This window comes from Rhinolophus hipposideros (genome assembly GCF_964194185.1).
Source record: "Rhinolophus hipposideros genome assembly, chromosome: 5".
Classification (NCBI taxonomy): Eukaryota; Metazoa; Chordata; class Mammalia; order Chiroptera; family Rhinolophidae; genus Rhinolophus; species Rhinolophus hipposideros.
Genome location: NC_138051.1, coordinates 40,825,103 through 40,852,326, shown reverse-complemented (window position 1 = coordinate 40,852,326; position 27,224 = coordinate 40,825,103). Strand labels below are relative to the sequence as shown.

General features: G+C 41.1%; 2 protein-coding genes across 4 annotated transcripts in view; one reads left to right on the top strand and one right to left on the bottom strand.

Moving 5' to 3' along the window:
• The window catches only part of SPG11 (SPG11 vesicle trafficking associated, spatacsin), a 78,853-nt gene extending 69,536 nt beyond the window's left edge, over positions 1-9,317 (top strand). Inside the window, exons 32-40 of one of the 3 annotated variants that reach the window (XR_013993447.1) lie at positions 951-1,149; positions 1,540-1,619; positions 3,396-3,529; positions 4,225-4,332; positions 5,832-6,000; positions 6,347-6,435; positions 6,641-6,796; positions 7,450-7,601; positions 8,064-8,689. Coding sequence is in view for 1 of the 3 variants with exons in the window: in XM_081049939.1 (XP_080906065.1) it covers positions 951-1,149; positions 1,540-1,677; positions 3,396-3,529; positions 4,225-4,332; positions 5,832-6,000; positions 6,347-6,435; positions 6,641-6,796; positions 7,450-7,601; positions 8,064-8,244 (1,326 nt within the window). In the remaining 2 variants the exon portion in view is untranslated. Of the gene's footprint in view, positions 1-950; positions 1,150-1,539; positions 1,678-3,395; positions 3,530-4,224; positions 4,333-5,740; positions 6,001-6,346; positions 6,436-6,640; positions 6,797-7,449; positions 7,602-8,063 lie in introns of all 3 variants that reach the window. The other 2 variants (XR_013993448.1, XM_081049939.1) reach the window with 2 other exon arrangements.
• EIF3J (eukaryotic translation initiation factor 3 subunit J) lies at positions 8,591-26,843 on the bottom strand. Its single transcript, XM_081049940.1, has 8 exons — positions 26,641-26,843; positions 26,448-26,554; positions 18,399-18,453; positions 17,822-17,913; positions 14,068-14,182; positions 11,982-12,143; positions 10,699-10,772; positions 8,591-10,354 (listed from the first exon to the last, which is right to left on the bottom strand). The coding sequence occupies exons 1-8, from the start codon at positions 26,693-26,695 to the stop codon at positions 10,223-10,225; spliced, it is 792 nt and encodes a 263-aa protein (XP_080906066.1). The 5' UTR covers positions 26,696-26,843; the 3' UTR covers positions 8,591-10,222.
• Between the last annotated feature and the right edge of the window lie 381 nt (positions 26,844-27,224).

Here is a 27,224-nt window from a genome sequence, read left to right as displayed (position 1 = left end):
GAAAGTGGGCAGCTGGAGGTAAATTTTGGACATTGCCAGGTCAGCCCGTTCTATGGTAACCATGGCCTGGGAGTGCAGCTCTTGTCAGGCTGTGGCCCATCAGTCCGTCCCTGGGGAATAGTGGCGAGGATGCCAGGCCAGGTGCCAGGGTGCTTTGAGTCCTGGTTGCAGCTCAGCCAGCCAGACATTTTATTTTTTTTAAATATGGAACGCTTCACGAATTTGCGTGTCATCCTTGCGCAGGAGCCATGCTAATCTCTGTATCGTTCCAATTTTAGTATACGTGCTGCCGAAGCGAGCACCAGCCAGACATTTCACTTCTCTGGGCCCCTGGTTCTTGATCTATAGATGATTTAACCACCAGGGTCCCTTCTAGCTGTAATATCTCAGGATTGTTTGGCACTTTCCATATGGGAAAAAGCCCAAAATAAGTTTTAAAATAGAATAAAATGGAAAATGACCCTAAAGGAGCCAGAGCAGCCAGGAATTGTTTGTGGCTTTGTGCTGATTGAAGGAGAACAGTAAACTCTAGGTGAAGTGCAAGAGCACAAGAGAATAAAGCCGAGCACTAAAGCCCTTTGCCCTGGATAAGGCTCAGAGACTTCTTTGGAAATTGAGGGTTTTGCTGCTGCCATGGGAACAACAGGAAGGGGCTCTTCCTTTCTATTCAACTTTCTCACGTTTCATAACATTTGCAAAGCTCAGTGTTTAACACGAGATAAGTCTCCTGATGCTGTCTGTAGACAGCCTTCCTCTTGCTGGGATTTAGCTTACTGGCGAAGCAATAGGAAGGGCTAGAATACAGTGCTTGCTTCCTCAAAGGTTCCTACCCAGGGTCAGGGACCCTCAAGCTCAGAAACGGATGGAGTGCGTCCACGTCAGAATTCAGACAGGGCTGGCTTTTTCCTGGCTCCCAGCAGTAGCTCTGACTGCCTTTGACTTCCTCTCAGGAGCTGGGCTGTTCCTACACACACATCGCCGCCCAGGATGGTGAGGCCGTGCTCCGAGCAATCTTGACCTCTCAGCAGCCCGACAGATGCAAGCGAGCCCAAGCCTTCATCAGCACACAGGGCCTTGAGCCAGACACGGTGGCTGAGCTTGTGGCCGAAGAGGTGACCCGGGAGCTGCTGTCCCCATCAGAGGGAGCAGGTACCCTGCCCACCAGACTCCCCCAGCCTTTCAGACCACAGTCATAATTCCCACTGTTACGGCTTTGGATGATGTGCTTCCATGCATGCTGCCCTCTCAGGCTGCCAGGTTGCACTTGTGAAAGGAGAACACATTGCATTTATTTTGGTTTTTGTTTTATAATTATGCTTAGAGTGGCTGTGCCTTTCTCTGAGCTCATGAACTCCTGTCCTGTATGAGGACCACTAGGCCAAGGTATTTGGGCTCAACAGAGGTGAACTGCATCGGGAACTCCTGCAGCGTCCTCTGGTGCCCCGACCGAGGCAGGCGGGGGCTCCTAGCATGGGGCTCTTCTCTCTCTCAGCTCGCTCAAGGTGAAATCAGTGCCTTTCTCGACATCTTTCTCTACAGGACATAAGCAGATGTTCACCCCAGCAGAGGAAAGCCAGACATTTCTTCAGCTCACCACTTTGTGTCAAGACCGCACATTGGTAGGCATGAAGTTGTTGGATAAGATTTCCTCCGTTCCCCACGGGGAATTATCTTGCAGTAAGTTCTTGGCCATTTTCTTACGTTTTGGGCCCAAGCTGGTCTTCCAGAAGTCTTCCAGAGTTAGTCTTTCCAAAACTCAGCTCGGGTCCGTGTTCCTGCTCTGAATCCATGTCCCTCAGCAGTTAATAAATTCTTGGCACAAAGCCCTAAGTTCATTGACGAAAATTTAGAAAATGTATATGGAAAAGTAGCCCAAAATTTAAAATCACACGAAAAGGTAAACCTTTAACATTTGGCATATTTTTCTTATTTTACTCTTACATTACCCTGCAAAGTGGAATGTTATTTCCCCCATTTTAGAAGGAAACTGAAGCTTAGAGAAGTTAATTTATAGCTGTTATATAGCAGAGCTGGTATTTGAACCCACTCTGTGTGATTTAAAAGCCCGCTCGCTCCCTTTCCACAATGTCTAGTTCCTGGTCGGCCTTCAGCAGTATGTCCCTCTGAACCTTTTCTATGCAAATCTGTAGGTTTTCATTTTTCAAAACTGGCATTATACTGTGCATATTATTTATAATTACTTTATGAATATGCTGTCTTTAACATTTTTCCATGACATTGAATATTCTGTCATTTTTAATGGTAATACATTATTTCTCTTATATGTATTATAATTAAAAATTGTTCACCCTACTGTGGACCTTTAGATTGCTTTCAATTTTCCGTTTTAAAACACTGTAACAAACATCCTTATAGGCAAATCTGTGTGCACATCCATAATTATTTTCCTAAGGTAAATTCCAGAGAGGGAGGCAAATTTTACTCCAGAAAAAAAAATGCTCTTCTCATTTCCACGTAAGCAGTGTGAGTAACGTTTCCTGGAACCCATTCCACTTTGCAAATTTGATAGATCCAAGGAAGGCATTTTACTAATGTTTAGTGAACAAATGAAATAATAAAAGGATAAACAGTATTTTAAAAATAGCCTTCTGTATCTCTTCTCAGGCCAGTTGAACAATATAACGTTTACTGAGTACCACCTGTATCCCAGATACTCTAAAAACCAGGGATATGGTGACCAAGTTAAGCAGTTCCTGGAGCTCACAGACTAGGGTGTGATATACAGGAAGAGCCAGACTGACGGGGTCAGGAAGTTTTTGGAGGAAGTGTCCAAACCACGGCCTGAAGGTTTAGTCCAGGCTGCTCAGTAGCCGGTAGGTTTAAGGAGGGCTCCACAGGCGCCAAGGCGCAGAGGACACAGCAGGTAGTAAGGCTGGGAGACCTTTTTCTATCTTCAACATTGCAGATATTTTTCCCAGTTTGCCTTTTAATTGTGCTTACAGTGATTGTGTGTAATAGTTTTAAATTTGTGTGTAGTCAAATCTTTATTAATCTACAAAGCCATCAGAAGTACAGGACACATGGCACTTGATCAGGCCCTTCGGAGTTGTGTGGGCAGGTGCTCCATCTATTTGTCTGCAGTGTCTCCATCTTTAGAAAGCAGGGGTTCCTTGTTCTCATTTGTAGGGCCTCAAACGGTCACTCTGTGGTCACTCACTACAGGACTGTCTTTGAAGAGAGATTATGCTGTCCCTGAGAGAAGAATTCAGGCAGTTAGGGAGCTGTCCCAGAGCTGGAGCTGGTGAGGTGAGGGGTCAGAGGACCGCTGTGGTCAGAGGAGCACATCTGTCCCAGGCCCTTCACCCTCCTGCCAGGCTCAGACAGTGGGTGGCCGGGGTTCACAGTCCTGTCTTACCAGTGCCCCGCTTAACCAGCCACAGAGCTGCTGATCCTGGCCCATCACTGCTTCACGCTGACGTGCCACATGGAGGGCATCATACGAGTCCTGCAGGCCGCCCGGCTGCTCACAGACAACCACCTGGCCCCCAATGAGGAGTATGGGCTGGTGGTAAGTAACCCCCTCACCCCCCCTTTCCATCCTGAGGAAACCTGTGAGAGCAGATAAGCGGGGGAGCAATTCAGGGCTGATGTGGTCGTAGGCAGTTTGCCCATCTGGACACCACCACCTGCATGGTAGCTGGCTGGACAGCTCAACGCTGCTCAGGTTATTTCTGTCAGAATCGGGTTGCTCCAGAGAAGCCCCGAGGATCTCTGCCATGTTCCAGGGCTGTCATACCCTTTTGCCAGAGCAGTCAGCTTTTCTAGAGGATTAAGACAGCTGTATATCCCCCAACATAGGTTCAGACCTACCTCTTATCTCTGAATTGACATGAGCTGACAAATCAAGCCTTCTGTGCCTCCCCAAATGCTCTGGGCTTGAGACCGAACTGACCGAAGTGGCTGAGCAAGCCACTGGGCACTGCAGTAAGGAGTGGTGAGAGGGCAAGCGTGCCTGCCCAGGAGGCTGGCACTTCAGCACTCAGTAGTCAAGCTTAGAGACAAGAGGAGGGAGCAGCCCAAGGACTAGAATTTCTGAATCCCCAAGGTGTCCTCTTGTTGGGTACATGGGAGGGGGGTGCTAAGCACGGAAGCCTGGCCGTCAGGCCTTCTCCCCGGAGCTTGGTATCTGAGCAGCCTTCAGGGGAGTGGTCTGGCTCACAGGACTCCAGGGATGCTGACGCATGCTGCACTCTGCCGTTCCAGGTGCGTCTCCTCACTGGCATTGGAAGGTATAATGAGATGACATACATATTTGATTTGCTGCATAAAAAGCACTACTTCGAAGTGCTGATGAGGAAGAAGTTGGACCCGGTAGGTGTACAGTAGTTTGAGCTCTAAGATGACATGTATTGTTGATATTCAGGAGTGTCAGACTTTCTCAGGAATACTCCCAGTCGGGGGGGGGGGGGGGCTGGGATACAAGGGAGGGAATTAAGGACCTTTAACCGGTAGCTGAAGGTTCGAGTTCAGACCAAGTAGCGATTATGCTGACATATGCTAACTAGGGAAGAAAGTAAGTTCCTGTACGTCCACCCTCAGCTGTTAGCCACCTCCAGGCTTAATGCCTGCCCTGACAAGTGCAAGGTTCTTTCCTCAGAGCCATGCGGACATGGGTTGGCCAGCTCAGAAGGCCATGACTGAGAGCTCTTAGAATGGACAATTTTCAGAGGACCATGAAAAAGTGGGTTGCTGAGAGCTATTAGGAAATGAAAGCTAAGGCCTGGGCCTGGAAAGCTGTGGAGCTATTTATAACGATGAGCAGGAGGAAGCCTTGGAAGCAAAAGCCTCACCCACCAGGTCGCTGGGCTCTGAGCGCTTGTCTGTCCTCAACATGTGGCACCAACATGTCACTCACAGAGCCTGTTTCCAAGTCATTCATTTGGCTGATTCATTGCTTCAGCCCATTCACCTCAAGATTTAAAAACCATGGTACACTTTTGGCTTCCGGGAACTTGGGCCCAGCCAAGCAAGATTTAAAAAAAGACAAAGCAGAAAAAACCCTTAATGCTGGGGCTCATTTCAGGCCACGCCAGTGCAGTCGTCAGGAGAGGAGCGAGTCCTGGCCGCCTTCACGTCCCCCACAGGGTATTTCAGTTGTTTTTGAGGCATTTTTGTTTTCTGTATTTAAATATTTTAATAACTTTTTTCTGATTATAAAAGTAATGCATATTCAATGTTAAGACACTTGGAAAACAGAACAACACAGAAAGAAAGCCCTCTGTGTGTATCTACCATCAGGAGAGAGCCACTGCTAACAATTCGGTATAATCCCTTTGCACACGTATCCACAAGTGTGTGTGTGTATATATATACACACCATACATACATATATTACATATATATATATATACAGTTAATATTTTTAACCAAACTTATGCTGTCCAGATATAAACTTTTCTCACTTAATACGCATGTCATGAATACTTCCCAAATCAACATCAGTTTTAATGGCTACATGGCATTTTCTTAGCCCTTACTTTGGACATCTGGATTATTTCTAATTGCCATTAAATAATACTTGTTACATCCATCTTAGCACTTTTCTTTGTTTATTTCTTTAGGGATAGATTTCCTAGAAAGGGAATTGTTAGAATAACGCATGTGTGCATTTTTAAGGCAGGTTTTACGTTCACAGCAGCAGAGTATGTGCCTGTTCCCTTATACTCAGGATAGCATAAACTTCTATATTCCTTTTAGCTTGTCTTTTCCTTTTTCTTAGGTTTTCAGGAGCTTTCAGAACCAGGGACTCAGCCAGTCCTGCCTGCCTCGCAGTCCCTGGGTGAGACCTTGGTGTCCCTTTTTCTGTGCAGAGTGGCACCCTGAAGACAGCCCTGCTTGACTACATCAAACGCTGCCGTCCCGGGGACAGTGAGAAGCACAACATGATTGCGCTGTGCTTCAGCATGTGCCGAGAGATCGGGGAGAACCACGAGGCCGCTGCCCGCATCCAGCTGAAGCTGATTGAGTCTCAGCCCTGGGGTGAGCAGGGCCCTGCCGCTGGCCAGGGAAGGGGTCTCTGGAGCACGTGGAAGACATTTCCCTCTTGTAGCCTGTGCACCTAGGGTGTCGTCCTTCAGGAACCAATGAGTATATTGATACTGTCTAAGCCTGCCTTGTTTCAGAGGGAAATGAACCAGATGGAGCTCTGAATACTGTCCCAGTGTGTGCATTTCTGGCTTCCTGCCCTTTACCTGAGTGGGGCGTATCTGCCTCCCTGTAAACAACAGCTGGGCTGTTTCTGGTCCAGCACAGGATCGCGCCGATTGGGGTGGAGAGGGACCAGCCTTGGGAGTCAGACCCACCCGTTTCCTTCACTCCCCTGCAGAGGACAGCCTCAAGGACGGGCACCAACTCAAGCAGCTGCTGCTCAAGGCCCTGACTCTGATGCTGGACGCAGCAGAGAGCTATGCCAAGGTGACCATGGGGTCTTATTCCAGACTGGCTTTGGGGCTTAGTGTCTGCAGTAGGAATTATTTTGCCCCTGGGCTTTTCCAAGTGAAGGGGGTTGGAAGTCATGGACCAATGGGGGGCAGAAGAGGTGAGTTCAGTTACTGGAGGGTTCACAGGGGAGATGAATAGCAAGTCTCTAACTGTACCTACCTCCACATCTGTCCCTCAGGACTCCTGCGTGCGACAGGCCCTGCACTGTCACCAGCTCACCAAGTTGCTAACACTGCAGATTCACTTTCTGAACACTGGCCAAAACACAATGCTCATCAACCTGACCCGCCCCAGGCTGATGGACTGCATCGCGGCCCTACCTCGCTTCTACCAGGTGAGCAAGGGAGAAAGTCTAGCCCGCACCGCCAGCATCCTCTCTCCTGCTCTTTCTCTCATGAGGCCCAGCTTGAGAGGCTTGCCTGAGGTCTCAGGGCTAGTGACAGACCCAGGACAGTTCAGTTCTCCTTAGCTGTCTGACATGCCCAGTTACCTTTCTATGGTAGTATTTCTTCCTAGAATGTTGTTTGGACAAAGGTTGGAGAATGGTGAGAGATACCGTTAGGCCAGCAGATACCTTTGCTCCTTCGACAGTTTAAGGTGGTCCTGGGAGCATCTGTCAGCCCCAGCGTTTTACAGAATGGTGCACATGGTTAGTGTAGGGAGTCAGCGCTTCTGGGAGCCTGCTTCTGGCTCTTTAATGAGGGATGGTTATCAGGGAATCAGCCCTTTCACAGTTCCTTACACAGTTGAGTTAGTGGGAAAAATATTCTTAGCAATTTTATTAATCAATTGTGAGGACAATTAAAAACACTTAAAGGTGTTTAAGGAAAGGGAGGGTAATGTTCAACTACCATCAATTCTGATACATGGAGCCTTTTAACATGACTGGTAGCGATCACATTCACTCTTGAGTATTACAGCACCGTCTTCTAGAACAACTTTACATCAGATAGGCTCTAATGGTGTCCTTCCCTCCATCCTTTTAAGGCTTCTATTGTAGCTGAGGCCTATGACTTTGTTCCTGATTGGGCCGAAGTTCTATACCAACAAGTGATTCTTAAAGGAGACTTTAATTACTTGGAAGAATTTAAGCAGCAAAGGTTATTAAGATCCAGTATATTTGAAGAGATTTCAAAAAAGTACGTATTAAAATGCCTCTGCTTTAGATAAGGCACGGTTAAAAATTTTGTGGCTAAGTATAACATGCCTATAGCTACCCCTCTGCGTAAGATGCCAAGAATCCCCCCAGAAGGAAGAGATCTTTAAACAAATTTATGCAAACAGATGACTGAGTAGACCAGTTTGCTTATGGTGCTCTGTACTTAAAATGGGAGGATAGCTACTCAGCTTGCCCGAGATGACAAAAACTATAAACATCAGAGGTCCCCCTCTGGAGTACTGAACTCACTCTAATTAAGGTGAGCATTACGATACTCATTTTTAATGATTAATTTCAATGTTCATCAGGCACCCCCCTAGTGCTAGTCTTATAAATCCCAGACTCATCTATCTAGCACCTTCCTTGTACATAGTCATACATGTCAGAGCTGACAGCCCTCACTCAAGGTAAGTTTCTTAACCTGTACATTCTTGTTTGCTAGATACAAACAACATCAGCCTACTGACACGGTTGTGAAAAACCTGAAGAAGTTACTCACGTATTGTGAAGATGTCTACTTGTATTACAAGCTGGCATACGAACACAAATTTTACGATGTTATAAATGTGCTCCTGAAGGACCCTCAGACAGGCTGCTGTCTAAAGGACATGCTAGCAGGTTAGATGGATACAGATGACATGAGCATGGTTACTACCAAGATTTCAAAGTTGCCTGTTTTCTTGTACTGAAATGAGGTACTGACAGATGTTTGTGATCAGAGTAGAATAATGCATTGGGGATCTTTGTTGTCTAAGTTATAAAACCCCAGAACTGATTATACCAGCCCTTTGTGAACTGTGGGTAAAGAATGAGTTTTCACAAGGAAATTCCTTTATAAAAGTGACTGCTCCTCTGTACCATTTTGTATAGACACTGGTATTAAGATCAAAAGTTCCATCTTCCTCAGGATGGCTTCTACTTTATATGATTGATACAATACTGATTAAAGAATATCTGTGCCTGCAGATTCCAGTTTCAAAGGAATTTAATATTTACACAGTTAAGGAACAGATGATACATTTCCATTAGTTAGCAACTGATCTCTATAATAAAATAGATTTTAAATTCAGTGCATGTCATTACTAACTGCTAAGGAAATCTTAGCCCTTGTCTGCCTTAAAACAATCTTTATTTGCTGTAATTATTGCTGTGTAATCACTGCTTTCTGTTAATTCCTCAAATCATTTGGATGGTCCTGTCTTCCACTTAGTGGTCTACAGAGCTTTGATTGAGGCTCCTACTTCATTTTTGTTCTGTCCCTACTTTTAAGTCAGTGACAGTTTCAAAAAAAAAAGATTCCAACCACAAATTTGGTTAAATTGCTTAAAATATATAATAAAAGATCTCTTAATCTATGCTTACAGCCATAACCTGAGTTATAAGCTCAATGACTCCCCATAAATAGTTCTTCTAGGTACTTAACTTGGCCTTAGTATCTAACACCAAATAATTTTCCCAAATAAATAAGAGGAAGGCAGCCCTATACCTTTGTTGCTCTAGGGTAACCCCATCAACAGCCCGGCAAATCTTTTGTTTTAAAGCTGTAACTATTTGTTAAGCATTTATTAAGCTCTGTAAATATATAGGGAACTCTAGTCCCAAGAGCTGTGTTCTATACTCTCCAAAAATATCTCTTGGGAGGTAACACAAAATTTAAGTCCTCACAATAGTGATTTTATTAAATTAGTTGCTTTATAAAACATTGCAGATGTCATAATTGTTAACATAACAATTTACCAAACTGTAGTTAACTGGTGCAGCTTGCTGAGCATGTTTTATAAAGGAAAGGAAATGCCAAAACCCTGTTTAAAAGTTGTTCCATTGCAGCCTAGGAGAACAAAGGAGATTTGTTTCTCAGACACTTAAATCAGGCAAATAAAACAGGTAGAATTTCCCTCCCCCATTTGAAGCACTCCATCAGTAGAATAGTCTGATAAACTAGACAGTCTATGCATTTAAGAGATTCCACAGCTTGTAATGCAATAATGGAGAGTTTACCTTCTTCAGCTTCAAAGTCGGAGGGTTTTGGTCATTTAATTTTTAAGTATCAAACTAGTGCTTTTCAGCCGCTGTATCTTCACTCTGAGATAAGAAGTCTTCTTCACAATGTATTTTTAATATCCTCACGCTCAATTTTAAGACAAAGCAATTTTAATACTAGGTGCACACCACATGCCCTCGTTGCAAACTGCTTTTCTTGACAAGTTATGAAGTAGTTCAAGGAGGTATGGTTAAGGCTGTATTACTCAATGGTGCTGGTAAATACTACACAATTTTTTGTCATGTTGCAACCTTTGTTTCCAATTTAGTGACTGCTGCTATAGAATCAGATAGCAACAATGACAACATTATTAGGTTTTTGTTTTTTTAAAACTATGATTTAGTAGCAATTGAGTTTCCCAATTTTAACCCCTTGGCAGCAAGTTCCAAGTTCCCTCATTTGCACATTAGCACCTAAGTGTCAAGGGGTTATTTAAATAACCAGCACAAAAGATACTGCACTTCTGATTGTAGCATTTGGCAGAACTGAAAGGAAAGGAAGTTGTGCTACATGTTGAAGGGATTGTGGGCAACAGAAAGACACCAGGAGAAGATAAAATGTCACATGAAGTCTTCAAAGTCTTGTACATATCCTCCATCATAACCTCCATAATCTGCCAGATCGTCTTTCATCGTGGCTTTTAATCCCCCTCCAGGAACCACACCTTTCTTCTTCTTTTTGGCTTTGCTTTGCTAAAGATAAAGGAGAGTTAATTTATAACATTTATCTACCCTGGGTATCTTACCTGGTATAGCAACCCTCACAGACACCTAAGCCTCTGGTCCCAGGAAAACTGTAGGTCTCTGAGGGAGATCCCAGACCTAACCCAGGGCAGCTTCTATTAATTCAGAAAAGACTGAACATGTCTGTAAACAAAAGGACAGTGATGGCATTCACACTCCTGTTCTATTGCAATTTAAACAGTATTGGTGAACTGCTTGACTTTTAAGTTTCTTAGATTGGGCTCCTACTACACTTGAGATTATGTCTACAATGCCATCCAAATGTAACATTTCCCCACACAGCTTGCTCTTACCTTTTCTTGCTTCTGTTTTTCACTACAAAGCACAGTCAATGAATTGGTAATCTTTTTCAAGTCATCAATTTCCACTAAAAGAAAAAAGTATACCACTAATTTTTAAGCAAAATCTAATTAGTCCATCATTAACTTCAGTAATTTTGAGCAGGCCATGAATTTTTCCTGTTTGACATAATAAAGAATCATTCAGTCTATAACCAAGCTCATAAATCAGAACTATTTAAAGTAAAACAGCAAACTCAGCAAGACACCATTGCTCAACCAAAGAGAAGCTGCACGTGTCTTTACAGCTCAGTGTTCCCTATCATTCTTCCTTAACCACTCTAAACACACAGACGATAACCATGCCTTTCCATAACACATCCATTCTTTAACCTCCAGATGACCACTCCCCACCCAATGGAGTTTCCATTTTCTAGCACAGGAACTAGAATGGAAATAGATATTTCAGAAATCTCTGTCCTACTAGAAGACAAGCCTGTACAGTGGGCAACATATCCTTTCACCTATATAAAACCATAAAGCTGAAAACAGACCAACCAGTTTTTCACTATTAAAAAGTTTTCAATTTTAGTTAGAGAGCAACTTCAAAAACAGGAAAAATAGTATATACAAAAAATATCAACTATGGGTATATTGCTGATCAAATTCAGAACCCCTAGCTTAGTGATAATTTCTCAAAGAAAACTCAATTTAAAATCCATTATATAGAATTCCTTTTTTCTCAGTCTTAAAAACAGTAAATATTAACAAAACGAATCTTTCCCCATTGGTGCTGCATCACCCCGGTTGTCACTCCCACACACCTGCCCCTGACATGTGACTCCCTGCAGGCCATGGCACCACACCCCTGGACCAGAGAACAGGTACCAGCTCTGTTGAGCAACTTGCACCTGGTCGGTCACAGGCTTCCTCATTTGTAAAATGAACAGATACTTGCTACGGTTTCAGCAATAAAATCTTGTATGCCCAGAGAACATTTCCCCAAAAGACACTTCCTAGCCCCTTTAAAGATCTAATTAGATAAAATAAGTTAGTTTTTTTATTAACTCCTGTGCCAACAAACCTCAGATGTCTCTTTGGGAAGCCATTGTAAAAACATTACGGAAAACCACTCAAACTCATTGTACATTTGCAGAACATTTCCACAGTAACTGCTAAAAAGCAAATCTTAAGTCTATTATAGCATCCGTCTCCCCAAAAGTTAACCTCCATCTTTCTGAATATGATGTGCCCTTACTAAAATCCACCCACAGGGGACAGAGTTTAGAATTACTTACATGAAATACACACATCTCGAACTAAGGCTTCCAAAAAACTGGCATAATATAGTGACTTTTCATATTGTGTAATTTTATCTTTTAGTAACTTTCCAAACTCTGTGAAGTCATCTCTTGAAGATGGGTTCATAGCATCTATGCCATAAACTGTATTCGTAACACCTGTAAGAGAAAGGGAACACTGGAAATATCAGAAAGATTTTTAAAAGTTTATAAACCAATTAGCTATCTGAATAACCGTTGTTTCATTCTAAAGCAGAGCTTCGTAACTTGGGCCCACTGGAGTCCTTAATAGAATTCAGGGGGTCTGTGAGTCTGGATGAGAAGATTACAGCTTTATTTTTACTAACCTCCAATTTAGTATTTCCTTCCATTTTGATAATAGGCAACAAATCACAATGGTACTAGCAAAACTGGACTGCTCCCAATAGCAACCCGATACTTTTGTATCACATTACAGTTGTCTCAGGTATCTTGAAGCATTTTTCAGTCATCATTACTTTCAAATTACATTACTTACTAGGCCTACCTTAGATCTTATTTAATGCATTAATAAAGAAGCACATTAATTACTATAGCACAAGTTATTTTAATATTTTGATACCTATTTCAATATAACAGGTTTCCTTTGTAAATAAAATCCTGTCTATTTTATTTTATGCATTAAAAAACATATTAAGAAGGACCCATAGGCTTCACCAGACTACCAAAGGAGTGCCTGGCACAAAATGATGCTCTTAACCATTTGTTCAAAATAGCCCACAGTAAAGTGGGGAGAGGAGGAAAACAGCAAAGAAAAGATGGTTCCTGTTCAAAGAATCCAACTAACGCCAGAAGCTAAGCAGGAGCGTACCACGTATTAAATCCCAATAGAAAAATTAATCTGTCCTAAAAGGATTCTAGGCTAAAAGACAGTATACTTCTGTATCCTCCTCAATAGTAAAGTAAATTAGTTAACAATATCACTGATTCAGTATTTTAGTATGAGAAATACATACTGAAATTCTATTATCCAAATGATGACTGTATATTTTGCCTTTTCATCTGTAATTGGTGTCCCATATTAGGATTTGTGGGTACCGCATAAACTCTTCTCTCCATAAACACATGGGTGGCTGTTACCATCCTATGACGACGACACAGGCTGAGTGCCTTCCGCAATGAGACAAGTGCAGTTAAGACACTCCGAGCACACACCAGTGCTGAGGAACACCCACAGCCACTCCTGACATTGCTAGTGACCCACTGAAAGACAAGGTCATACTTCCCGTGGAAAGGAGAATGATCACTCCAGTCAGCTGCTTGATTTGTTTTAGAGGAAGGGTGTGTGTGTGGGGGGGGGGGGGTCCACTAGATCTACTCTGCAAAGTACTCAATAGGTGATAATCAACAAGGAATTTGGTTAAAGTGAGAGCTTTTAATTTTCTCTGGCTCTGTTTCCTATTTTTATCTTCTGTACCATGTAACTTGTGCCCTGGAACACTCTGAACTTACCCATTTACAGGATCCCGAACATGTCTTTATCTCATGCACTAACCACAGCTGCAGGTATGACACAGAGAAATGAAAGCCCCCTAAGGACAGGGCATGGTGAGGGCCAAGAAGAGCTGCAGAAAAACACTACCCTTAGCACAAGAAGGCACCGCCAAAACTGAAAGCCCGCACGGGACCAACACACTATTGCCTGAGTCTCATCCAGACCAAACAACAGGACAGCGCTACAGGCAGTTCAGTATTGAAATTTCAAAGCCACAGGCCTCACATTTCAACCAAATTTCACCCAGCTGATGAATACATTTAAAGTAGCAGCATATTTTATTTGGGTCCAATGACTTTTTATCTTAATAATCTTTTACTTGATACTTGAAACATAATTATTTAAAAATCTGAACATGTATCTCTACCTTAAGTAATGAAATCTCAAATATAGAGGCTAAAAACTGCTTTCTGGTATCTAAATCAGCCAGTATCATGTTTCTTCAAAAAAGGGGTATTTCCTGAACTTTCCTAACTTGTAGTAAGACTTCACAGTATTCACTTGGAACCTCGATACCGCACTGCAAACACCCCCCCCACCACCACTTACCGAAAGTTTCTTTTGCTAATTCAAGGTCTGCTTCTTCCTGTAATTTCTTTAGCCGTAGTTTATCTGCTAATTGTTCTTCTGGTGTTAGCACTTTAGATTCTTCAGGTTCTTCTAACTAAAATGAGACAGAAATGAAGTTTTAAAAGGGCTGGGATTATGATGGCTGGGCTTAATATATCTGTATTGTATGAATTTTTTTTAAGCACATATAAATAGCAAACATTTATATAAAAGTGTTTACATACTGTATTTCAGCATTCTTCCAAATACTGTAGATATTCTTATCCTAATATTACAGGTAAAAAACCTGAGGCACAGAGAGGTTAAGCAACCTGCCCATGGTTACAGAAGGTTAACACAGCTGGTTTTGGGACAGCTGAGATTCGAATCCAGGAAGACTGGGTTTATTTCTATACCCTTTATTTAAAAAAATAAATAAATAAGAAATTGAGATTGTAGACAAGGTGAAAATGACATTCTCACACTCACTGCTGCTAACACTATATATTGAAACAATCTTAGGGAAACTTGGTAACATGTATTAAGTCTTAGAATATTTTTATATGCTTTAATCAAATAATCAAAGATGCACACAAATTTTAACTACAAGGATGTCCAATAAAGGATTATTTATAATTTCAAATAAATTTAGAAAAAACCTAAATGTCCAACAGAACGATTAAATAAAGTATGGCATGACAATGCTATGCAGACATAAAAACGTTTTTTTCCAGACAATCAGAAAAACATTTCCCCTTATTTATCTTTTTATATTACTTTGTACTATTTAAAAAAGTAGTACATTATCATTCTAAAATTTAAAAACATACAATAGAAGTCACTTATATTCCAATCACACTCCCCTAAGATGACAGTTAACAATTTACTATATATCATTTCTATGTACTGTGATAGAATTTTCCACAACAAATATGTATTACTCTATGAGGAGAAATTGTCAATAATATTTATCAGTGTGGAAAAAAGTGAAGGGAATTAGTGCCATTCACTGTTATCCATACCTGTGCAGTTTAAAGATTTTGACACAGAAGTCAACTTTCTGAATTAGGTCATTTTATTTGTAATGGAGAAAATGATGTGAGAAAGTTATTATGCCTAGTTAGGAAACCTCAGAATACATTCTAGAAAGAAAAAGGGAAATATTTCGACTTAACTCTAATAGTAGACCTGGATGTCATTTCCTGCATTCAAAACTAAATATACGTGTATCTTACCTCAGTACTTGGCCTAAGATAAACTGAGTACACTCAAAGTAAGGTTTATGCTAGGGACTAATATCAAGATACAACAAAATAAGTGTAATTCTAACTTCAATGACCAAGAAAGATCCAATCAATACAACTTTTGACTTCTGAACATATTTCATGTTTAAAAAACAAATTAAATGAAAATCTTAAAATTGCAAACAAACAAAAATGTACGTCAACCTAGACATAATGACACACAGGAAAGATAATTCAAATGACTTTAGAACCCAGGATATAATTATACATCCTTAGTAGGATATATTTCAAGTCCAGAAAGAATTGCAAGGAAATCCTAAACTTCATTCAGTGGCTTACATTGTTAGCAATATTGGTATTGCAGAAAAACAATTATGTTAGTATTATTAGAAACCAAGATTGTTAGAATATCAATATAAACCACCGATTACACACACACACACACACACACACACACACACAATTTCCTAGCTTCATCTATGAAAATGGGTCTAGATGGCAAGGCCACCGAAATAATACTGAGTACAAGTACCTAGATTTGGCCTCTAAATATCTTTTCCCATTAAAAGAAACCTCACCTAAGTAGTTGATTCCAGGCTTAAGGAAGGGAGTTTACTAGGTGAGCCTGGCATTTCTTACTGTGCCAGAAAATAAGGAAGCTTTCAAAGACTATTGGAGTTCTGTCAGAAGGATAAAGATAGCAACTATTTAAAGGGACTCCCCTAGCCAAAGTTGGGGCAATCTGAGCATCAAAAAGAATAATCACCGTATCTTAGTAGAACACAATGAATTTATAAAAACCTGTAAGTCCATAAATTTACTCAAAACTTTTTAAAAACCCACAAAATCCCTCATTTTTCACCACTTGAAGTTACTACACCCCCTTCCTTACTCTGCAAATTGGTAATTAAAAAGAAGGAATTAAGCTTTTACTCTTCCTTTCTAGTACAAACCATATCCAAAGTAACCAAATAGTGAAAGAAGCCAGCCAATAAAAAAACGGAAGAGGGGGTTCACAGTGTGAGGGATATAAATGATGAACGTCTTAAGTATTACCTTGTCTTGTACACCTGAAACTAATAAATTAAAAAAAAAAAAGAAAAACATCATGGAAATTGGAAAAAAAAAAAAGGAAGAAAAGTCACAGAATGAGAAAAATCACCATTCTGCAATATTTTGTGAAGTAATTAGGGAATGATTATTGATGATACAAAACTATTGAGTGAGAAGTTAAGATGAAACTGGATTACCTCCAAGAAGAAATATGTAATTTTAGAAGGATCAGGCTGTCACCACCTTAACCCAGTGATCAATTTTAGCATCACTAAGAATAGGACAGATATTACATGGCTCTGATGTGATATGATGCAATATGAAGCACACAGCATTACCTCTAAAGCACTCCAACCGAAAGTGTTTAACCTGAATCCAATCAAACTTTCAGACTTAACTCCCAAGGTACAGGACCTTGTAACTATAAGGAAGAAATCAGACAAATCTAGAAGGTACGATGTTCCACCTGAACTGGCCTGCTCTCTTCAGTAAGTCAGTGTCATTTTAAAGAGAAAGAGAGAAATGCTCAAGGAGATTTAGGATACATTAACAACCAAATGCAATGCAAGGTCCTTGTCTGAACAAACCATATGTAAAATACATTTTGGGACAATTGTAAAATGCATAAAGTTTGTTATTTGATCATATTTTACTGAAAAAGAATAGATGAAGCAAAAGTGTCAAAACATTAACTGTTAAACTTAGGTGATGTATATCATTATTCATTTTGAGATTTTTGCTCCTTTTTTGTTTGAAATTTTTCTTAATGAAAAGTATTCATTAAAAAGGGGGGGAAGTTCTCTATAACCTGATATGGAAAGATCGCCACAATATACGAAGTAAAGCAAAGTGAAAAACTATTTAAAAAGGGAAGGAATAAGAATATATAGTTGTATCCAAACACATAAAGACACCTTGTAGACATAAACCAATATTTACTTATGGGATAGAGAGAAACAGGATAAATGAGTGATAGAAGTGCTTTTTAATATTATTTTATTTTTGAATTACGTAAATGTGTTTTTCATTAGAAAACAAATTTATAATACAGTATTCCTGATCTTGCTCCAAATAATCAAGAACAAAAACACACAGCACATGGCAGAGAAAGAGATGCCTTTTGTATTTCACTCAAGTACAATGCAAATAAAGACTAATCACAACTAGAAAGAACTGCAGGCACTGGCAAAAAAAAAAAAAAAAATCACTGATGGTGGTCACTCCATAATCATGACTGCGAATGTTTGTGAAAACTTAAAAGGCATTCTAATACATAAAGCTTCTGGGCTTGGTTTTTGCAAAAACCACAAATTCAGTTTGAGGATTCACTTATCTGGCGGTGTCCATTTAAAGTCTTTACAAACCCCTTCCAATTGCTAGGTAATATTTGCTGCCGGTTAAGACACTACCACTACTGATGTGAAAGTTCTGTATTTTAGAAAAGGAGTAGTACCTACCCTCTTTTTAATTTCTTCTTGCCTTTTCTTCTGTTGCCGTTCTTTCTCTTTTATCTTCTCTGTTATTTTTTTCTTTTCTGAAATTTTGCCTTCTGAAAGTAAAGAAATGTTTTAATTAGTTATCTTGAATATTTTCCAGTTTGTGGATGAGATGGACATACTTGGGTACTTCAAGAGACCAAACCTCCCCAGCTCTAATTTCATATGGTGATTTCCTGGCAAATAAGAATGGGAAAGTTCTGGGGCTCTTCCTTTCTCGTCTCTAACCTGACCCCTAGGATCCAATTGTCTCCCTTCATATTTCCCCAGAGTCCTTTAGGCAGGACTTAGATCATTTAACTATGATGCCATACCATTTACTCTTTCCTCCTAACAATAGCACTCAAACAAAAAAAACAGCAAGCATCTAATTTGATTATGTTTTGAGAGGAGAAAAAGAGACGCAAGAAGAGAAGGATGTTTGGTTTCTCAATATCAAAATTTTCAATTTTATGAGCATTCTGTCATTTGTCTTAACATAAGCACCAGATGCTCACCAAGATATAAAACCAAACATAGAGGAACCCCAGTGGCTTACCTGGTTTTATTTCTGCTTCCTCTTTTTTTTCATCTTCTTCATCATCCCAGTTATCCTAAAGAAAAGGACCTCCATTAATAATTCTTGTATGTTTACTTTTCCATGTGAACTTTATTATCAACTTGTCTAACTCCACAGAAACAAACTTGTTGTATTTTATTTATTTATTTTTGGTACTGCATTAAATTTATAAATTAATGCTGGAGAACTGACATCTTTATAATGTAGAGCTGCACTAGCCAAGAAAAAGACTAGCTGTCTTTCCATTTGTTCAAGGCGACGTCTGTATTTTTCAAGGAGTGTTTCAAGTTTTTCTCCTAGAGATTTTGCACATTTCTCTTTAGGTTTATTCCCAAGTATTTCATCTTCTGTGTTACAACTTTAAATAGGGTTTTTTTCCTTTTATGTATTCTTAACTGGTTATTGTTTGTACATAAAAAAGCTATTAGGTTTTATATGTTAATTTTATATCCTGCTACCTTACTGCTTTAGTTTTATCATTGATTCTCTAGAGTGTTCCAGGTCTACTACCATATCATGTGCAAACAAGAGATAGCTTTACTTCTTATCAATTCTTATGCCTTCACAATTGATTGCTTTTATCTAACTGCACTGGCTAAACCTGTCGATAGCAGCAGATATAATGTCTGTTCTTCTCTTAATGGAAATGCCTGTAGTGTTTCCCCAATGAAGTGCTATGCACCCCACTGCATTTATGCAGTAAAATTTATCAATCTTTTATTGTCTCTTGATTTTCTTACAGCAAGGAATTTTCTTCTAGAACATGTATATGATGTCATTGTTTTTTCATTTAGATTATCTGATCCATGTGGAGTTTCTTTTGTATAGTGTGAAGTATGGATCTAATTTTATCTTTTTCCAAATGGGTACCTAGTCATCACAGCATCGTTTATTACAAAATCCACCTTTAACCTGTCATTTACCACATACTCTATTTTCATAGGTACTTGGTCTATTTCTGCTTTCTATCCTTTCCCTCTGGTCTATTGTCTCTTCATACACCAGTATCATACTGCTTTAATTACAGAGGCTTTATAGTATGTTTTTATGTAGGCTAGGGCTAACTGCCTCCTGAAAGTTTTCAGGTTTTTTAATGTTTTCCTGGTCATTCATGCATGTTTGTTTTTCCATATGAACTTTTATATCAAACTAGTCTAATTCCATAAAAAAGCCTCTCCATTAACAATTAAAACACAACTAAACCAAACATAGTCTCTCTTAAAGTAATTCAGCTGTTTCAAAATAAAAAACTGAGGGCTTTATACTTACTTTCCCAAATGTAAAAATATCCAACATTCTAGCCAATGGCTCAGTTATTTCAAGCAATATTCCCTACAACACAACCCTGGTTAATGAATTAAATCTACTTAATATTGAAGCACAGTATTTAAGAGGAGTCTGGAACAAACCCAGAGCTTCGTGGAACACACTCCCTAACTTGGGCGGGGTACTTTAAGGTGGATCCACGCTCTAGTCTTTTCGGTGCCTAACACAGTCATTGAACTAAAAATAAACCAATTATCAACCAATTTTCTAAAGGCTCCAGAATTAAGAAGGCTTCAGGTTAATAAGGACAGACACAGCCCTGTATTTAAACAGGGCTTTAATCTATAGGTAGACTGGGCAATGTCTCAGCAACCACCAGGCACACCGTGACACGCCACTTGACGCTGAGCCACAGGAGGCCTGACGCTACCGGAAGATGCGGAGGCTGCCTAATGCGCCATAACTAGGACGCCAAGTTTCTGGTTTTCTAACAAGTCAGATCATAAATCTGACTCAGTCTAGGTATATAAACTAACCAAACCCTGATTCTTAAAAATCTGTTAAGTCCACCAAAGAAACAAAAAATTCGTAGCTAAGGCTACCATAGGGTCTGCAAGCAGAGTAGGGAGACCTTGTATAAAAGCAAAAATACTTTTATAATCACCTTACCTTGGCAATTTAACCCCCAGTTTGAGAGTTAACAAACTGAAAGCAAAACAGCTAGTCATTGTTTAGACATCTGAGACTAGAGTTAGAAAATAGAAAGCAAATGTTTGCATTACCTTGCTGGGTTACTTAAGTTCTTGTATCAATACACCATAGTACAAAAAGAACCAGAGAGCTAAAAATAAAACTTAACTACATTCTTTGTTGTTTTAATCTTCACAGAACACAGAACAGGTGGGTCTGTGAATGACATGCTGCTTCGGCAGTGCTTCAGATAGGAGCATTTGCTTACTGCCAGGGGTTGCATATTTATAACTCTCTACCAACAATAGTGATGATAATAATAATGATAGCATTTAGTGAGTGCTTACTTTGTACCAGGTGCTGTGCAAAGAGCTTTACATGTAACACACTTAACCAAAGTCCTGTAAGTAAGGTGGTATTATCCCCATTTTACATACAAGGACACTAAGACCCAGGGACAGCTATCCCCCAATCTCAGTGAAGAATAGTGAGGGAAACTGTCCTGAATGGACCAACGTTCCTTTAAAGTGTCACAGTAAACATGACTTCTTACCTGAGTCCTGAAGTATAAAATAACTATCTGGGAACTAGGTTCCTCCCCACCAAAATGTGTTCTTTCAATTAGTTTTGAATGAGCTCCCTTGGAATCGCAGGGAATCCCATCAAAAAGAAGGGTGATGGCACATACTAAGGAGATATGCCCAGCTATAACTATTATCGGTTACCCATTATCAAATTGCCTGTGACAGTTTTCTACTAATTTTCAGAAACTAGTCTAGCAGCCCCAGGTACTAGGAGACTAAGTGGGGAAAGGGATGGCTGAAAATTAGCAGTTTCATCCCAATAACTCCAACACAGAGAAACAGGTACAGCAGAGGAGCATTTCTGTTCAATGCTGATGTCCCAGTAAAACACCACCCCCACCTCATTAACAATAACTCTAGGTCCCACCTAAGTCCCTGTCCCTGGTTTCCCCATCAAAGCGTAAACTTTACCCCAGACAGTCAAGTTAAACTGTCCCATCAGCCAGAGCTAAGAAGGCTTCCTAGAATTCCACAAGAGTGGATTTTAGTAGCACAAGCAGTGGTTCCTAACAGGTCCTGGGAACAACCATACCTGCTCCTCAGTTCATAAAAGCACCACAGAAAGGCATGTCTTTCTTGTCTGCTGCCCTCACCCCAGAGAGCTTGAGACAAGTCTTGCCTTGAAGTCACTACCATACTGGGGACAAGTCCCTAAAGAAGGGTGGGAGCAGAGTGAGGTCAGCAAAAGAGACTGGTCACATTTCCAAATAGATATAATCCCAAAAGCAAAAGGCCAGGTAGCTTTGCCAGGAACTTAAAAAGAGTTTTTGTTTCCTTAGTTATAAAATTTGCAGGTGCCCTAAAAGTAAATGTAAAGTAGAATGTTTAAATCTGCCAAATTTTCTGTAAACACCATTTCTGTAAACTTTGTAAATGCTGACAATAAATTCAGATAAAATGCAAAAAGGATTCCTAGAAAAACACATAAAATTAACATTTAAAACGGAGTGAGTCTATAATTTAGTAAGTCCTAAATGGTTATTTGCTTCAAGAAACTACCTATCAATATCTAGTTAAATTCCTTATCCAGTTATTTTTGGTAGCCAATAAATCTTCTGTTATATCCAATTAATCTCCAAAAGAATCACTCAGGCTGCCCTCATAAAATGGCTAGCTTAAAACAGATGCTTTTTATAAATATTTACTTATCTATCTATACTCCTGTCCTACAGATACACACCCTACATCATTTGAACCATTTCTCTGAAAGAGATGGCTACTTTTCGAGTTTAAAACCTGCTCCCCAATTGAACTAAGAATTGAAAACACAGAAAACTTTTAAACCCTGCTTTCTTTTTATTTCTAACAATGTGGCCAGTAGTTGGCAGGTCTGTCATTTTTATAATATACAACGACAGAATGTCACATGCTATGAGGGAACACATTTAGGGCTGAAAATGTTTCCAACTTAAGCAAGATATATTTATAGATCGCCAAATAAAAGTAGCTTCAAAAGAACAGTGAAATTCTTCTGCCCCATAGCAATAGCCCACTAACTAACATACACTCCTTCTCCCTTTTTTTTCTTTAGTTAGTTTAGATAAAGCACAACCTCTGGCAGGAAAAAAGCCTTTTACTGGTGTTCTGTAAGTTATACTGACCTGCTCTGCAAGGCCTCAGAACTCTGTAATGAGTTCCTGGCAAGGCTGGACTTCCCAGCAAAGTTCAGCTTTCAAAAGTTCAAATGTTCTTCCATCATCTTAGAACTATGCTGATCTCTAGAAGCCAAGTCATTCATTTAACTCAATTCATTAAGTTTTTAACATCCTATTATGTATGATGTCTCAGTACTCAGTTGAATCCCATCTCAATGCCTACCTGTCTCATATTCAAAATCGTTATCAATCAATTTGACTTTAAATTCCTAGCTAAGCAAGATCACAAGACACAGAACTCTAAACAAGTGGCTTATTTATTTTCAGTGGTCCAGCATGACAAATACATTAGGTAAACATTTTTCAATAACAAACATGCTTCCTAACTAAAAACTTACATTTATAAAAATTGTTACAATTATAAAAAAGATATTGAAATGATATAATTGAGATTTTCTTCAAAATAATCTGGTTGGGGGAGGAGAGCAATAAGTGGGGAGATATAAGAATTAAGACTGGCCATGGGTTTATTAAACTTTTCTTTCTACTTCTGTAATGTTTGGAATTTTTCGTAAGTTACACATACTCATTTTCTCGCAAAATGCCCACCTTCTCAGTACTTCCCAACAAGCTCCCATTTCTCTGAAATACAGATCTTCAGATGTGCTGTTTCCAATGCTTGAAAAATGTCTTTGCATGGTAGATTTAAGCTATCATCCCACATAGAGTCCTAACAGATGGTTCAATGGGTAGGATGAGGCAGGCAGCTTTCAACTAAGTCAGTTCTCTAGGATCTTTTTAAGAAATTTTATAATAACATTATAGAAGCAAATGCCTGAGATACTTGAACACAGCCAGGAGAAGTTTTCGCAAAACAAATTCTACACCCTTTGAATACATCTAGATTCTAATCTGTTCTATCGAAATGCTGGGAGACTAGTAAAATGTAGTAAAACTTGTATTGTCCCTGCTTGAAGTGGGTAAGTATGCTCACTGCCTTCTTGTCAACACAGCCTACACATCATTCCAGCAAAGGGAAAGGAGTCCAGTGATATGTAACAAGTGAACAATTCCTCCCACTGCCTCTGCATAACATCAGTATAGTAAGAAAAGCAAAATAAAGCCCAAGTGGCAGGAAAGCACACTCCCTAGTTCTCACCTTTTTTAACTGGGAAGAAGCATGGGCTTTACCCCCACCCCATGAATATTAACAATTCTACATTTTCACCTAAATCCACTTCCGCCACTGCCAGCTTTTTGAATAGTCGAGGAGGCAGCAAAATGCTATCACATCTACTGAACGACAGTAAACTACCGGAGCAAATTACCGTAACAAAGACCTCAATTTTCTTTTCATTTCTCAGGAAGTTACAAATGACATTAAATCCATATTCTTTAAAGTTAAACACCAGATACTGACATAAACTGAACAACTTACTGTTTCTACATACCTTTTGAAGACTTTTTAAAAATTCACATATTGCATTAAGGACTATGATTATTCGATCTCATGGAAACTAAGCATTGTGTGCATCTCTTTACAAAAGGATTAGGTACTAAAACATTAGAAATAAGAAATTCGGTATTACTATTGTCCAAGGTGACAAAACTTTAATTCTAGATTGGTAACCTCTGAGCAATCAAAAACTTGCTTGATAAACATGGCCATTCTATTCAGAACACAAACTTCACAGTAAACAACTACTGTGGAGAGAACTTACTCCTTCTGAGCTTAGGAAATCACAAAATATGGCACAAAATAAACCCCAGATACTAAATCTAAACACCTAAGCATACTTTCCATTAGCCAGAAAAATTAAGACATCTTGAAGTAAAAGAGAATGAACATTTGAGTGGCTACCAAGTCCCAGGCAACTCTGCTTAATGCTCCACATACTAAAATGTAAATTATCCCTGAGATAGCTCCTATAATGATGGCATTTACAGACTGGGGAACTAGAACAGAAAGATTAGAAAACTTGTTTATGACCACAAATATAGAAAATGTCGAGCCAACAATATAAAGCCAACTCTGTCTGATTCCAGAGCCCAAGAATAAAACTACTACATGGATACCGTATCTTGGGAATTTTAGAGAAACTCAACAGAAATAAACCAAAATTTCAACTCAGAAATAAAATGAACAAGTTTAGCTTTCTTCTCCAAGATCAACTTCAAACTTTATGTAAAAGAAGCTATTTGTATAAAAGAAATTGTGCCTGAAAGTGTGACTGGACAAGAAGACCTTCATGGTCCCTTACAACTTGTAAATCACCAAAATTAGTTCCAAGTGGTCAGAATTGTATCTATCAGGATTGACATAATTTAGGTTCAATAATCTCAGACAGTTTACTTTGTAATATCAGTGCAGACTACTCCATTCAAACTTCATTTTCTGGTACTTCCCGCACCCATCCACCCATTTCTCTAATCTTTCCTTTTCATTTGATAACTTATTCCCAGTTTTCATAATGGATGTCTTAACTGCCACATCCAGCATGCATAGAAAAAGTGAAAGGACAACTCTGAACTAAACACTCAACACAAAATCCCCCACAATGTAGAGGTAACTAGTATCTTGCAATGAAGCTGTTAACACAATCCACTCCCAAGTGCATACTACATCTAAATAGAATTAGCTTCACAATAGTACTACTCATTTATTAACCCAGTGTGTGCAAAGCTCCCATCATTCCTGAACCTCAGGCTGTTCGATAAATTGCACATTCACCTCAGCAGACTCAGGAAAAAAGGGTAAAATCCAAACAAAAGCAGTACTGAGTTAACAGTGATTATCTAGCTTAAACTTTTTCAAACCAAGCAGGACTTGTAGGGTTCTGAGTATATGCTGAAAGGTAGAAAAAAGTAAAATATTCACTAAATGAATCAAAACCACAAAATACCATTTTCTAATTCATACAAAACTTTATCTGTACAAAATGAAACGGTTTTGAGAATTCTGTTAATAAGAGTCTTAACATCCTGGGCTTGAGACTTTTGAAACTATTAAAAAATGCAGTAGTCATAATCTCATCTGAAGCCATATGATGAGCCCCGCAGGAATTTTCAAAAACAACCTACAAGGCATAGAAAAACAAAAAAAACCAAAAACCTGGTCCCTTCTCTACTCTTACCACCTTGCTATCTCCTTAGGCGTCGTTCGTGTGTAAATTAATAAGTCACTCTGTCAACTGGACATTTTTCAGGGTTGCTGTGTGGACTACCCAGGCTTCTGACCAGTAACTTCCGGCTATCTCAGTACTCAGTTCATCCTTTCACCCGTGTATAGGCAGGGAGGCTAAAAGTTATTTCACTTTACTGCTTCTATTTCTCGTGCAGGAAAACGTTAAAATTAAGCCATAATATTTCACTCACGTACTTGTTCAAACTGTACAAACGGGCCTTCGGAGACATAAGTGCATTTTCAGCCCTGGGGAGACCTCAGCTCAGAGAGGCCGGTGGGGTGTAAGCTTTTTCCATGCGGCAGCCATGGAGGCTCACTGCCCAGCTTCCCAGTCTCACCGCGGCGAGCAGCCCCCAGCCTGCGAAGTCTGCACGTGGGCTGGCCCAGCCGCTGCTGTCACCTTCCAGGCGCCAGTTGGCGGGTGAGATCCAGGCCGGGGCGCCGACCTTTTTTAAAGAAACGCCGGGGCCACCGCTGCCGCCCTCGCCAAGGAAATCCGAAAGGCCACACTGCCCGTCTGGCCCGTCTGGCCCGCGAGCGGAGGGGAAGGAGGACCCCGCTGGGCTCGCTGCTCGCGCCGGGACTCGGCCCGCAGGCCCGGGCGGCGCCCCTGGGCCCACAGTCCACCCGCCCGCCTTTCGGCGAGCAACCCCGCCCCAGACGGCGTCAGCCCGCCGCGGCGCTGCCCGGACCCCGAGCCTGCACCCACCTTGACGTCCTCGTCCTCGTCCTCGCCTTCCCAGCGGTCTCCGCCGGGGGTGCCCGCGCCGGCCCCCACCTTTCGCACCGGGTCTTCCACGGCGAACGTGTCCGCGTCTACGGAACAGAGTGAGCCACGTTAGTGCCTGCCTCGGCGTGCGGCCAGCGCCGGCCCGAGCTCTTCCCCCGGAACTTCTCCTCACCCCAGGAGTCGGAGTCCCCCGCCGCTGCCGCTGCCGCTGCCGCTGCCGCCGCCATCTCGAGCCGGGTGTGAGCGTGTGTGAGCGGAGAGCCAGCGAGGACTTAGCGCGGCGGCGGTGAGTCACTGGATTTGCTCTCGTTGGCCCGCGCGGGGCAGGCTGGGACCGTGGCTGACTCTACGCCGGAGCCCAGGCCCCGCCCCTCTGGCGGCGGCGCCGGCGGCGGCGGTGACGCGCGCGCGGGCGGGAATGGGGAGTGGGCCGTGGCCTTCGGAGCCGGGGTCGCGTGGGAGGGCGTGGCCCAGCGTCCAGTGCCCGCGGCGTCGGACAGTCCTGTAGACCTTTGGGGCTGAGAGAGACGAAGCGGCCAGGAGATGGCCACGCCAGTCTGAGCCCGGGTAAGGAAACGTAAGTGTGGGGAAGTCACGACGGTCCCTTGCCTAGGTGCTTGGCCCTAGCCTGTCCTCGCCACACCTCTCCTGCCTTCCACTGCCACGCCCCAACCGATCCGTCACTTTGATCGCCGCCGGTGGCTGCTGGCGGATTCCAAGCAGACTTCCAGCCTCTCCACGCCACGCTCGGAATCG